The 14,660-nt window shown below is 47.4% G+C and overlaps 1 protein-coding gene across 2 annotated transcripts in view; it reads left to right on the forward strand.

The window, feature by feature from the left end:
• The window catches only part of LOC115416465 (histone acetyltransferase KAT7-like), a 30,343-nt gene extending 16,961 nt beyond the window's left edge, over positions 1-13,382 (forward strand). The window contains exons 7-15 of one of the 2 annotated variants that reach the window (XM_030130238.1): positions 1,618-1,716; positions 2,376-2,486; positions 4,899-5,090; positions 7,575-7,664; positions 7,768-7,908; positions 9,202-9,295; positions 11,652-11,798; positions 12,125-12,231; positions 13,026-13,382. In XM_030130238.1, coding sequence (XP_029986098.1) covers positions 1,618-1,716; positions 2,376-2,486; positions 4,899-5,090; positions 7,575-7,664; positions 7,768-7,908; positions 9,202-9,295; positions 11,652-11,798; positions 12,125-12,231; positions 13,026-13,124 — 1,080 coding nt within the window. In that variant the 3' untranslated portion in view covers positions 13,125-13,382. The remainder of the gene's footprint in view (positions 1-1,617; positions 1,717-2,375; positions 2,487-4,898; positions 5,091-7,574; positions 7,665-7,767; positions 7,909-9,201; positions 9,296-11,651; positions 11,799-12,124; positions 12,232-13,025) is intronic. The other variant, XM_030130239.1, reaches the window with a different exon arrangement.
• Positions 13,383-14,660: the final 1,278 nt, after the last annotated feature.

Consider the following 14,660-nt stretch of genomic DNA (forward strand, 5'->3'; position numbering starts at 1 on the left):
CAAAACCCGCCCACCAAAGGGGCCAAAACCCGCCCACCAAAGGGGCCAAAACCAGACCCCCACCAAAGGGGCCAAAACCCGCCCACCAAAGGGGCCAAAACCAGACCCCCACCAAAGGGGCCAAAACCAGACCCCCACCAAAGGGGCCAAAACCAGACCCCACCAAAGGGGCCAAAACCCGCCCACCAAAGGGGCCAAAACCAGACCCCCACCAAAGGGGCCAAAACCCGCCCACCAAAGGGGCCAAAACCAGACCCCCACCAAAGGGGCCAAAACCCGCCCACCAAAGGGGCCAAAACCAGACCCCCACCAAAGGGGCCAAAACCAGACCCCCACCAAAGGGGCCAAAACCCACCCACCAAAGGGTCCAAAACCAGACCCCCACCGAAGGGTCCAAAACCCGCCCACCGAAGGGGCCAAAACCCGCCCACCAAAGGGGCCAAAACCAGACCCCCACCGAAGGGGCCAAAACCCGCCCACCAAAGGGTCCAAAACCCACCCACCAAAGGGGCCAAAACCAGACCCCCACCAAAGGGGCCAAAACCAGACCCCCACCGAAGGGTCCAAATCCAGCCCACCAAAGGGGCCAAAACCAGACCCCCACCGAAGGGGCCAGAACCAGACCACCAAAGGGGCCAAAACCAGACCCCCACCAAAGGGGCCAAAACCAGCCCCACCGAAGGGTCCAAAACTGGCCCCCCACCAAAGGGTCCAAAACCCGCCCACCAAAGGGGCCAAAACCAGCCCACCAAAGGGGCCAAAACCAGCCCACCAAAGGGTCCAAAACCAGACCCCCACCGAAGGGTCCAAATCCAGCCCACCAAAGGGGCCAAAACCAGACCCCCACCGAAGGGGCCAGAACCAGACCACCAAAGGGGCCAAAACCAGACCCCCACCAAAGGGGCCAAAACCAGCCCCACCGAAGGGTCCAAAACTGGCCCCCCACCAAAGGGTCCAAAACCCGCCCACCAAAGTTGTGCGTGTTACAGGTGTGTGTTTGTGTCACAAGTGTGTGTTTGTGTTACAGGTGTGTGTTTGTGTTAAAGGTGTGTGTTTGTGTTTCAGGTATGTGTTTGTGTTAAAGGTGTGTGTTTGTGTTACAGGTGTGTGTTTGCGTTACAGGTGTGCGTTTGTGTTTCAGGTGTGCGTTTGTGTTTCAGGTGTGCGTTTGTGTTACAGGTGTGTGTTTGCGTTACAGGTGTGTGTTTGCGTTACAGGTGTGCGTTTGTGTTACAGGTGTGCGTTTGTGTTTCAGGTGTGCGTTTGTGTTTCAGGTGTGCGTTTGCGTTACAGGTGTGTGTTTGCGTTACAGGTGTGTGTTTGCGTTACAGGTGTGTGTTTGTGTTAAAGGTGTGTGTTTGTGTCACAGGTGTGTGTTTGTGTCTCAGGTGTGTGTTTGCGTTACAGGTGTGTGTTTGTGTTTCAGGTGTGCGTTTGTGTTTTAGGTGTGTGTTTGTGTTTCAGGTGTGTGTTTGTGTTTCAGGTGTGTGTTTGGTGTTTCAGGTGTGTGTTTGTGTTACAGGTGTGTTTTTGTGTTTCAAGTGTGTGTTTGTGTTACAAGTGTGTTTTTGTGTTTCAGGTGTGTGTTTGTGTTTCAGGTGTGTGTTTGTGTTTCAGGCGCCCAGCGACCGTCAGCTGCGATACAAGGAGAAGGTGACGGAGCTGAGGAGGAAGAGGAACTGTGGCCTCAACAAGGACCAGAAGGACAAGTACATGGTAACAACACAGCTGTGTCTGCGTCTGTGTCTGCGCCTGTCTGTCTGCGTCTGTGTGTGCGTCTGCATCTGTGTCTGCCTTTGTCTGCATCTGTGTGTGCGTCTGCGTCTGTGTCGGCATCTATGTCTGAGTCTGCATCTGTGTCTGCGTTTGTCTGTGTCTGCATCTGTGTTTGCATTTGTCTGTGTCTGCATCTGTGTCTGCATCTGTGTCTGCATTTGTCTGAGTCTGCATCTGTGTCTGCGTTTGTCTGTGTCTGCATCTGTGTCTGCGTTTGTCTGTGTCTGCATCTGTGTGTGCGTCTGTGTCTGTGTCTGCATCTGTGTCTGCGTTTGTCTGCATCTGTGTGTGCGTCTGTGTCTGCATCTGTGTCTGCGTTTGTCTGCATCTGTGTGTGCATCTGTGTCTGCATCTGTGTCTGCGTTTGTCTGCATCTGTGTGTGCGTCTGCATCTGCGTCTGTGCCTGTATTTGCGTCTGTGTCTGCATCGAAGTCTGCATCAGTGTCTGCGTCTGTCTCTGCATTTGCGTCTGTCTGCGTCTGTGTCTGCATCTGCATTTGCATATGTCTGCACCTGTGTCTGTGTCTGCATCTGCATCGAAGTCTGCATCTGTGTCTGCGTCTGTCTGCGTCTCATCCTTTCCCTGTTCCGTTGTCAGGACCATCGTCAGAGTCATGGGTCCAGTCGGGAGCCTCTTCTGGAGAACATCACCAGTGACTACGACCTGGAGCTGTTCAGGAAAGCGCAGGCACGTGCCTCGGACGACCTTGTAAGAGAGAAAACTCATCTGCACCTCATCTGTCCTCTGCATCCTTCTTTTCCTCCTCTTCCTCCTTTTCCTCTTCTCCTCCTCTTCCTCCTTCTTTTCCTCCTCTTCCTCCTTTTCCTCTTCTCCTCTTCTTCCTCCTTCTTTTCCTCCTCTCGTCCTCTTCCTCCACAGCCCCTCCTCCAGTGGACACTCACATATGTGTGGTCATTTGGACACTCTCCTCTCTTTGGTTTGTTATTCCTTCTGCTCACTCAGATGTGACACATCCCAGTGTTTTCAGTCCAGTCTGTCCAGGTCCAGGTCCAGGGTTGGTCCAGGTCCAGGGTTGGTACAGGTCCTTCAAATCCTTCAAAATGGGTCCATTTCAATGCTCTGTTTTCAAGTGCTTGAATTTTAGGCTTCGCCCACACCACTGCACTCCTGGTATTTGTCTTTAGTGGATTCTAACAGTTTGTGGTCCGTGCTCGTATGGTTTCCATAAATATGTGCGTCCACTAGGGTTGGGAATCTTAGTTTTCAGGCCGATAAGATACGCATCTCGATACAACATCCCCAATCCGATATACACTATATATCCAACAGTATTCCCTCACCTGCCTTGACCATTGGTCCATCCCATTCCTGGTCTATGGGTTCAGTCTGACGTGGCTCCACCCTTTGCAGCTCTAACAGCTTCAACTCTTCTGGGAAGGCTGTCCACAAGGTTTAGGAGTGTGTTCACGGGAATTTTGGACCGTTCTTCCAGAAGCGCATTTGTGAGGTCCCACACTGATGTTGGACAGAAGGCCTGGCTCTCAGTCTGCGCTCTAATTCATCCAAAGGTGTTCTATGGGGTTGAGGTCAGGACTGTGTGCAGGCCAGTCCAGTTCATCCACACCAGACTCTGTCCTCCATGTCCAAATGGACCTTGCTTTGTGCACTGGTGCACAGTCATGTTGGAAGAGGAAGGGGCCGGCTCCAAACTGTTCCCACAAAGTTGGGAGCGTGGAATTGTCCCAAATGTCTTGTTCTGCTGAAGCATTCCCAGTTCCTTTCACTGGAACTAAGGGGCCCAGCCCAGCTCCTGAAAAACAACCCCACACCATAACCCCCCCTCCACCAAACTTTACACTCGGCACAATGCGCTCCCACAAGTATCGTTCTCCTGGAGACCGCCAAACCCAGACCCGTCCGTCAGATCGCCAGATGGAGAAGTGTGATTGGTCAGTCCAGAGAAGGCTCCTCCCCTGCTCTACAGTCCAGTGGCGGCGTGCTTTACACCACTGCATCCACCGCTGTGCATTGCACTTGCTGATGTATGGCTCGGATGCGGCCGCTCGGCCACGGAAACCCATTCCATGAAGCTCTGTGTGCACTGTTCTGGAGCTAATCTGAAGGACACATGAAGTTTGGAGGTCTGTACCATTGACTCTGCAGACAGTCGTCCACCTCTTCGCACTCTGCGCCTCAGCATCCGCTGACCCCGCTCCGTCAGTTTCCGTGGCCTACCACTGCGTGGCTGAGTTGCCGTCGTTCCCAAACACTTCCACTTTCTTATAATCCAGCTGACAGCTGACTGTGGAATATTTAGGAGCCAGGAAAGTTCACCTCTGGATTTGTGTCACAGGTGGCATCCTATCACAGTTCCACGCTGGAATTCACTGAGCTCCTGAGAGAGACCCATTCTGTCCCAAATGTTTGTAAAAGCAGTCTGCATGCCTAGGGCTGGATTTAATCCACCTGTGGACATGGAAGGGACTGGAACAGCTGAGTCTGAGGATTGGGATGGAGGAGACCAGACTTTTGGAAATATAGTGTGTTAAAGATACATGTGTGGCATCTCATGATGCGATACGATATGATTCACACCTAAATCATGATACAGAGCGATTAAGCACATTCTGATTGAACACATTCATTCTGGTAAAAAAAAAATATGCAGTGCAGTTCAATGAGTTTGATTATTTATTCATCAAATAAGAACATGACTTTTCCCAAAGTGTCTTTAGTTCAGTTTCAGAACACGTGCCTCACATTCAGTCAGTGAAACAGTTCAGACTTTGTTTCCAAAGTCGTTTCTCTGTTTCTAACACTAAACTTTGTTACACCCCGGCTTAGGGTTTACCAGAGCCAACATAATATGCTCTTCTTTGTCCCCTCCCTCCCATTTTTATTTTTTTTCATCAATTTTGTTCAGTTTGTGTCTGATTTTGTTCATGTTTATAAAACTACAAAAGAGTTAATAAAAAAAAAAAAACATGTTCCAAACATTGGAAACATTGGACACAGTAGGACCTGTTTAGAGGGTCAAAGTGTTGGATGTAAAACTAACTCATTCTCTCTTTCACCTCTCTTTCTTCCCTCTGTCTATCATGTTCCTCTCATCCCCTTTTCTTTCCTCTTCTCACACTCCTTCCTTTGCTGTACCTGCAGGAGAAGCTGCGTTTGTCTGGTCAGGTGTGTGAGGGCAGTAACATGATTAAGACCATGGTGTTTGGACGCTACGAGCTGGACACCTGGTACCACAGCCCCTACCCAGAGGAGTATGCCCGCCTGGGGAGGCTCTACATGTGCGAGTTCTGCCTCAAATACATGAAGAGCCAGACCATCCTGAGACGCCACATGGTAGGCACCGCCCACACTCTGATAGGACCGCCTCTGCTAAAGCACCGCCCACACTCTGATAGGACCGCCTCTGCTAAAGCACCACCCACACTCTGATAGGACCGCCTCTGCTAAGGCACATGGTAGGCACCGCCCACACTCTGATAGGACCGCCTCTGCTAAGGCACCACCCACTCTCTGATAGGACCGCCTCTGCTAAGGCACATGGTAGGCACCGCCCACACTCTGATAGGACCGCCTCTGCTAAAGCACCACCCACACTCTGATAGGACTGCCTCTGCTAAGGCACCGCCCACACTTTGATAGGACCGCCTCTGCTAAGGCACATGGTAGGCACCGCCCACACTCTGATAGGACCGCCTCTGCTAAAGCACCACCCACACTCTGATAGGACCGCCTCTGCTAAGGCACCGCCCACACTTTGATAGGACCGCCTCTGCTAAGGCACATGGTAGGCACCGCCCACACTCTGATAGGACCGCCTCTGCTAAGGCACCGCCCACACTCTGATAGGACCGCCTCTGCTAAAGCACCACCCACACTCTGATAGGACCGCCTCTGCTAAAGCACCACCCACACTCTGATAGGACCGCCTCTGCTAAGGCACATGGTAGGCACCGCCCACACTCTGATAGGACCGCCTCTGCTAAGGCACCGCCCACTCTCTGATAGGACCGCCTCTGCTAAGGCACCGCCCACCCTCTGATAGGACCACCTCTGCTAAAGCACCGCCCACACTTTGATAGGACCGCCTCTGCTAAAGCACATGGTAGGCACCGCCCACACTCTGATAGGACTGCCGTCATCTAAGGCACATGGTAGGCACCGCCCACACTCTGATAGGACCGCCTCTGCTAAGGCACCGCCCACTCTCTGATAGGACCGCCTCTGCTAAGGCACCGCCCACTCTCTGCTAGGACCACCTCTGCTAAAGCACCGCCCACACTTTGATAGGACCACCTCTGCTAAAGCACCGCCCACACTCTGATAGGACTGCCTCTGCTAAAGCACATGGTAGGCACCGCCCACACTCTGATAGGACTGCCCTCATCTAAGGCACATGGTAGGCACCGCCCACACTCTGATAGGGCCGCCCTCATCTAAGGCACATGGTAGGCACCGCCCACACTCTGATAGGACCGCCCTCATCTAAGGCACATGGTAGGCACCGCCCACACTCTGATAGGACTACCCCTGGGGGGGACGCCTTCATCTGAGACTACGCCCACTGCAGGTCTAAGGCTCCGCCCACAGCAGGGCTAAGCCTTCACCTACAGTAGGTCTAAGGCTCTGCCCACAGCAGGTCTAAGGCTCCACCCACAGCAGGGCTCAGGCTCCACCTACAGCAGGTCTAGGGCTCCACCCACAGCAGGGCTCAGGCTCCACCTACAGCAGGTCTAGGGCTCCACCCACAGCAGGGCTCAGGCTCCACCTACAGCAGATCTAAGGCTCCACCCACAGCAGGTCTAAGGCTCCACCCACAGCAGGGCTCAGGCTCCACCTACAGCAGATCTAAGGCTCCACCCAGAGCAGGTCTAAGGCTCCACCCACAGCAGGGCTCAGGCTCCACCAACAGCAGGTCTAAGGCTCCGCCCACTGCAGGGCCGAATGTACACTTCAGATTTTTGGGTCAAATCTGATTTTTTCTGTGTTGGTTCATATTCTACATTAAATGCAGTTTTGAGTCTGAACTGAATGTGACCCTGAAGTGACCCACATGGATTAAAAAGGTCCTGAAGTGACCCACATGGACTAAAGACGTCCTGAAGGGACCCACATGCACTAAAGAGATCCTGAAGTGACCCGCATGGACTAAAGAGGTCCTGAAGTGACCTGCATGGACTAAAGAGGTCCTTAAGTGACCCGCATGCACTAAAGAGGTCCTGAAGTGACCTGCATGGACTAAAGAGGTCCTGAAGTGACCCGCATGCACTAAAGAGGTCCTGAAGTGACCCGCATGGACTAAAGAGGTCCTGAAGTGACCCACATGCACTAAAGAGGTCCTGAAGTGACCCACATGGACTAAAGAGGTCCTGAAGTGACCCGCATGGACTAAAGAGGTCCTGAAGTGACCCACATGCACTAAAGAGGTCCTGATGGGATATCAGACCATGCAGACACACACTGTGGTCTGGGTCAGATTTAGGACCACATATGACAGTGGTCCAGGTCAGATTTAGGACCATATACGAAAGTGGTCTGGGTCAGAAAAAACACAGATGTGAAACATACAAATACAGAAGAACACGCTGTGACACACACTGGTACCAGTAAATACTGGTTTGAAGTGAATGTGTGCATGAATGTAACGTCAGCTGAACTGGAGTGTTTACACAATGAAAGCTGATTAGACACTGTGTGTGTGTGTGTGTGTCTGTGTGTGTGTGTGTGTGTGTGTGTCTGTGTGTGTGTGTGTGTGTGTGTGTCTGTGTGTGTGTGTGTGTGTGTGTGTCTGTGTGTGTGTGTGTCTGTGTGTGTTTTCAGGCTAAGTGTGTGTGGAAACATCCTCCAGGTGATGAGATCTACAGAAAAGGAAACATTTCTGTGTTTGAGGTGGACGGAAAGAAGAACAAGGTGAGTGAGGGAGTGAGGGGGCGTTCCCAGTCAGCTGACCACACCCACCCCAGAAGAAGTGGGTGGAGCCACCAGCCTGTGTGTGTGTGTGTGTGTGTTTCAGATCTACTGTCAGAACCTGTGTCTGTTGGCCAAACTCTTCCTGGACCACAAGACTCTGTACTACGACGTGGAACCGTTCCTGTTCTACGTCATGACTGAAGCAGATACCACCGGATGCCACCTGGTCGGGTACTTCTCTAAGGTACTCTCACCAAACACACTCTGGTACCCATGCCACCTGGTCGGGTACTTCTCTAAGGTACTCTCACCAAACACACTCTGGTACCCATGCCACCTGGTCGGGTACTTCTCTAAGGTACTCTAACCAAACACACTCTGGTACCCATGCCACCTGGTCAGGTACTTGCCTAAGGTACTCACACCAAACACACTCTGGTACCCATGCCACCTGGTCAGGTACTTGCCTAAGGTACTCACACCAAACACACTCTGGTACCCATGCCACCTGGTCAGGTACTTGTCTAAGGTACTTACACCAAACACACTCTGGTACCCATGCCACCTGGTCGGGTACTTCTCTGAGGTACTCACACCAAACACATTGACCAAACACACTCTGGTACCCATGCCACCTGGTCAGGTACTTGCCTAAGGTACTCACACCAAACACACTCTGGTACCCATGCCACCTGGTCAGGTACTTGTCTAAGGTACTCACACCAAACACACTCTGGTACCCATGCCACCTGGTCGGGTACTTCTCTGAGGTACTCACACCAAACACATTGACCAAACACACTCTGGTACCCATGCCACCTGGTTGGGTACTTGTCTAAGGTACTCACACCAAACACACTCTGGTACCCATGCCACCTGGTCAGGTACTTGCCTAAGGTATTCACACCAAACACACTCTGGTACCCATGCCACCTGGTCGGGTACTTGTCTAAGGTACTGTTACCAAACACACTCTGGTACCCATGCCACCTGGTCGGGTACTTGTCTAAGGTACTGTTACCAAACACACTCTGGTACCCATGCCACCTGGTCGGGTACTTGTCTAAGGTACTCACACCAAACACAGCTGTTAGTTTGTTTGAATGTTGCTGACCTCTGTTCAGGCCACGCCTTCCTCACTACAGTTATTGTTAGCGGTGGAATATTCCTGCTGTTTCCCTCAGCAGATCCTTTCCTCTGTTTGGAAATGAGAACCATGTTTCGAACCTGTTGAATGTTGCACCGTCTGGAAAATGAATGAAGGAGTTAAACTCATTTGTCCAGAGACGATGTTTTGTCTAAAAGTATGAGTGATGACATCATCAGTTTGACGAACTCCTCATGTTTCTGTGTTTTTGTCATTTCTTTCTTTCTTTCTTTCTTTCTTTCTTTCTTTCTTTCTTTCTTCCTTTCTTCTTTCTTTCTTTCTTTCTTTCTTTCTTTCTTTCTTTCTTTCTTTCTTTCTTTCTTTCTGTCTGTCTGTCTGTCTGTCTGTCTGTCTGTCTGTCTGTCTTTCTTTCTTTCTTTCTTTGTGCAGGAGAAGAACTCCTTCCTGAACTATAATGTGTCCTGTATCCTCACCATGCCTCAGTACATGAGGCAGGGCTTTGGAAAAATGCTCATCGACTTCAGTGAGTTCACCTTCACATCTGTGTCACACAAACTGTTACGACCTGCTGTCTGTGGCTTTGTGTAGTTCTGCCTAATAATGGTTCATTTTTGGGCATTTCCAGCGTTGTGAATTCTCATTTGCACAGTGTGTATGGTTACATGATGTTTTTTTAAATCCGATTTATTTTTACAGAAGAAATTAATTCAGAACTAAAGTCCTTTCTCTTCTGTTTCCATGGAAACATTAAACCTGAATAAAGGTTTACATGACAAACGTTTATTGGGTTCTGGCAGCCCTTCTGTTAGCTTAGCTTAGCCCTTCTGTTAGCTTAGCTTAGCCCTTCTGTTAGCTTAGCTTAGCCCTTCTGTTAGCTTAGCTTAGCATAGTCAGTGCATTTCCGTGGTCACACATATCCAGTTTTTTAAAGGTGATTTGTCGTCTTTTCTCAGTGATTTTGTCAAATCCAATTCTCTCTAATTATTTCTTTAGATCTGCGACTTACTGCACTCATACAATCTGTGGACTGTTGTGTTGACGGAAGTTGGAAAATCTTTTTGTTGAAGGGATGCATGCGCTAAATTAGCTTTGCTTTAGCGTTTTAGCTTTGCATTAGTTTTTATTTCCCAGATTTTCTTCCTGCAGTAAGTCACATGACCATGATCTGAGCCTCAGTTTGTGATCATATTGACCCCAGCGGACTAAAGGAATGATTAGGGAGAACTGAACTGACCCAAATCACTCCTAAAATACTACAGATCACCTCTAAAAGCCTGGCTACGTCTGAGCAGAGGAATGAAGCCATTATGCTAAGCTAGGCTAAGCTAAGCTAACGTTAGGGCTGCAGTTCAAACTGTTTGTCCCACTTGTGGAACTCATTAGTTCAGGACAAATGAATGAATCCAAAGCCAGTGTTGAACTGTTCCTTCAGGGTTTTCCAGGCTGGTAGATCCCATCAGAATATTCCACTGGAACGCTTTGGGAAGACTAGACTGCGGTGCAGATTCTTCCACCGGCGCAGAATGTGTGCGTCATCGCCACAGGACAAGACACTGAGCATGTGCAGAATGGAAGGAATAAAGTCCAAACGGAATAAAGGCTTTACATGTCCAGGAAGAATTTAGAGCGCAGTTAAAAGAGGATTAAACCACTGACTTTAGTCAGGTTTAAATTTAATCTGAACTGTTCTGTTTCAACTGGAATAAGGTGTTTACATGGACATCTGAAATAGGATCCAACCTGTAATCAGATTAAACCAGGAAGAACAGTTGTCATGGAAACACATAGAGTGTGACTTACGGCTATAGGGGTAATAAAAAAACCAGTTACGTTTGTCCAACAGAATTCTTTCCATAAGTGAAACTTTGTACTTTTCCATTGAAATTGGCAGATGTCGTAGTCAAGGTTATTATCATTAACGAAAATTAACAAAATAACCAAAACTAGAAATGAAGAAACATTTTCGTTAACTGAAATAAATAAAAACTAGAATTAAAAGAAAAAAACATAACTAACTGAAACTGTATTGTGTGTTTACAAAACTAACTAAAACGGATAAAAATTATGGATAAAATTCCCTTCGTTTTTGTCTTCATCATGTCAGATTGATACGAAATTGATTTATTTCACTGTAGCAATTTTATCTAGTGGTACTGTATGATATTTAAGGGTTGGTCACTTGTGGTTTAGAGTCATCTTCTGGTCATCTCCCACTCTTTTTATTTGTTTATTTATTTATTTTTATGTATTTATTTTTATATTTTCTGTATTTTTTCTATTTTTAAATTTTTAATTTTTTAAAAAATTTTTTTAAATTTTCTTTCTATCTATCTATCTATCTATCTATCTATCTATCTATCTATCTATCTATCTATCTATCTATCTATCTATCTATCTATCTATCTATTTATTCATTTATTTTAATTTTATTTTCTGGTCCCTACTCTACCTGGAAACATGGAGACTAAAGTTGGGAGAAAGCAGCAGAGTCCTGTCTGGGATTTATTTGAATACAACGACAGAGAAGAAGAGAAAAGAGACGACTGAACTACAACTGAACTACAACTGAACTACAACTAAAACTAAAACTAAGCATTTAGAAAATAATGAAAACTAATAAAACGATCAAACCTGCTGTAAAAATGAATTAAAATGAACTGAGTTAGAGAAAAAAAAGTTTAAACTACATAAAACTAAACTAGAATAAAAAATCCCAAACTATTAGAACTTTGACCTGATGCATCTTTTTTTTTTTTGTTTTTTTTTTTGGGGGGGGCGTTCTGTCTGTTGTCCATGTCCACATTCCTGTTCTCCTCGTTATCATAGGACCTGAACACAGTCCTCCTCCATCCCTCTGAAGTCTGTGTTTGTGTCCTCAGGTTACCTTTTGTCCAAAGTGGAGGAGAAGGTGGGTTCTCCGGAGCGCCCCCTGTCTGACCTGGGCCTCATCAGTTACAGGAGCTACTGGAAGGAGGTGCTGCTGCGATACCTCAACAACTTCCAGGGCAAAGAGATCTCCATCAAAGGTCTGAGCTGGGGCACTGCTGATGGTTTTAGTACAGCTGGAGTCCAGTCCAGACGCTTTGGACACCTGCTGAACTCCATACAGCAGTTCAGGGTCCAAGAAAAGAACGTGTGGTTCACTCTGTGTGTCTTCTGTTGGACAGTTCTTTTCTTCCTTCACTCTTTCTCTCTGTGTGTCTTCTGTTGGACAGTTCTTTTCTTCCTTCACTCTTTCTCTCTGTGTGTCTTCTGTTGGACAGTTCTTTTCTTCCTTCACTCTTTCTCTCTGTGTGTCTTCTGTTGGACAGTTCTTTTCTTCCTTCACTCTTTCTCTCTGTGTGTCTTTCAGAGATCAGTCAGGAGACGGCGGTGAACCCAGTGGACATCGTCAGTACTCTTCAGTCTCTGCAGATGCTCAAGTACTGGAAGGGAAAACACCTGGTGTTAAAGAGACAGGTAAAAACCAGACCATCTGGACCAGCAGACCTGGACCCAGACCAGACCATCTGGACCAGACCATCTGGACCAGACCATCTGGACCACCAGACCTGGACCCAGACCAGACCATCTGGACCACCAGACCTGGACCCAGACCAGACCATCTGGACCAGCAGACCTGGACCCAGATCAGCGCATCTGGACTGAGCTGGTTCTGGAGCAGGCTGGTTCAAGACCCAGACCAGTGGTTCTGGACTGGTCTATAGATACAGTCTGTATCTGTAGACCCATAACCATGTGACAGCTGAGTCTCAGCTGATTCCTTCTGTTTGATAGAGCTTTAGGATTAGAGAACAGACGAACAAAACAAACAAACAAACAAACAAAACATAAAAACAAACAAACAAAAGGATTAGAGAACAGACGAACAAAACAAACAAACAAACAAAACATAAAAACAAACAAAAGGATTAGAGAACAGACGAACAAAACAAACAAACAAACAAAACATAAAAACAAACAAAAGGATTAGAGAACAGACGAACAAAACAAACAAACAAACAAAACATAAAAACAAACAAAAGGATTAGAGAACAGACACAAATAGAATCACAGAACCAGGCAGTCATTCAGGCTTCATTTGGACACGCCCCCTTTGCTTCGTACAGGCTTAATTTGGACACGCCCCCTTTGCTTCATACAGGCTTCATTTGGACACGCCCCCTTTGCTCCCTATAGGCTTAATTTGGAAACACCCCCTTTGTGGTGGAGGCGGTCTCTAGCTCTGCTGACAGCTGTTCTTCTTCTTCTAGGACCTCATTGACGACTGGAAGGCGAAGGAAACCAAACGAGGAAACAGCAAAACCATCGACCCCACCGCCTTAAAGTGGACTCCACCCAAGGGGACGTAGAGGGAGGGGCTTCTGTTCACACACACGTACACACAGACACATGCACACACACGCACACACACATGCACACACACACACACACACACACGCACGCACACACACCTGCACACACGTACACGCACACACACACACACACACACACACACACACTGTTAGTCTGGGTTCAGCAGCCGCTCACATCTGACTCCGCCCACCCCACCCTGAGCCCACCCAGGCCACGCCCCCACATCATTGTACCAAACAGAGTTGTGTCTAGAGTTGGACAAAGTCCGCCCTCAGTCTGGTGTGTGTAGTTCATCCAGAACACATTTACACACATGGAGGCTGGTGTGGTTATTCCATGTCTGCAGTAGTTTTCATTCAGCAGAATGTCACAGTGTTCCAGACAGAAGACAGTCCAGAAAACAACAAACAAATACTGGATCAGGAAGAACAGAGGAAGGGAATCAAACCGAGCATCATGGAGGGTCACATGGAACCGGTCTGAACCGGACTGTTTTAATCCAGAAGGGTTTTCTCTGCATAATTATCAGCTTCGTTATGACTGTTACTATTAACAATCAACTGAAACATCTGAACAGACATACAGAAATAGATAAAAAAATAAATCATGCATCCTTTTAATATCATCTTACAGCTGCAGCAGACTTTCGTCACCCATTTGTCCTCAGATCTGTCCATCCTCAGTCCTCTCCTCAGTCTCATTGGTCCGTTCGTCTGTCTGTCATTCCTCAGCTGAATCTCTTCCCTCACAGTGAACAGTTTCTTAGTTCCATCCACCACAAACAAACCATGTGTTTACGTTCAGAACAGGAGGAACTCTGGAATCTGAGGAATTTTGTCACGACTAGGGCTGTAAGAAAATATCGGTTCTGCAATATTTCGCAATAATTCATTTCACAATACTGTATCAATATTAAAAAGTATTGTATGGATATTTTTAGGTATTTATTCAAATGCAGATATTATGGAGGTTCATTTTTGTTTTTTGTTTATATTTTATTTATTATTATTTAACAGTGTTTTATTAAATAATGGTTCTTTGAATCCTCCTGAAGCACTTTTTTCTGTCTGAGGCAGATGTTTGTTCCTTTGTTGGATTGAACTCAAATCCTGTTCTGATGTTAGTTGTGAACTAATAGAATCTGAACATTTGAACAGGATCTGAAACTGGAATGTCTGTAAAGCAGAATTTCAGTTTGAACATAGTTTGAACATTTGCTGATAGAACATTAGATCCTGTTGGGATCAAATACAAATGTGTTTAGGATTTGGGCAGATTTCTGCTATAATTCAATTCTTGAACGAAATAATCATTTAAAAAAAGAAACAAACAAAAAATTGCCTTTTTAACAGTATCATGATATATTGTATCATGATCCTAGTATTGGGATTTGTTTCGTATCTCCAGATTCTTGCCGATACACAGCCTTAGTCACGACGTGCATTGTGGGAAACAGAGGGTCATGCAGACGCCTACAGCGGCGGCATTCCCGTGTGGTGTCTGTAGCAGCTGCTGCTGTCAGGTGGCTGCGC

The sequence above is a fragment of the Sphaeramia orbicularis genome, unplaced genomic scaffold, assembly GCF_902148855.1.
Source record: "Sphaeramia orbicularis unplaced genomic scaffold, fSphaOr1.1, whole genome shotgun sequence".
In the NCBI taxonomy this organism is placed as follows: Eukaryota; Metazoa; Chordata; class Actinopteri; order Kurtiformes; family Apogonidae; genus Sphaeramia; species Sphaeramia orbicularis.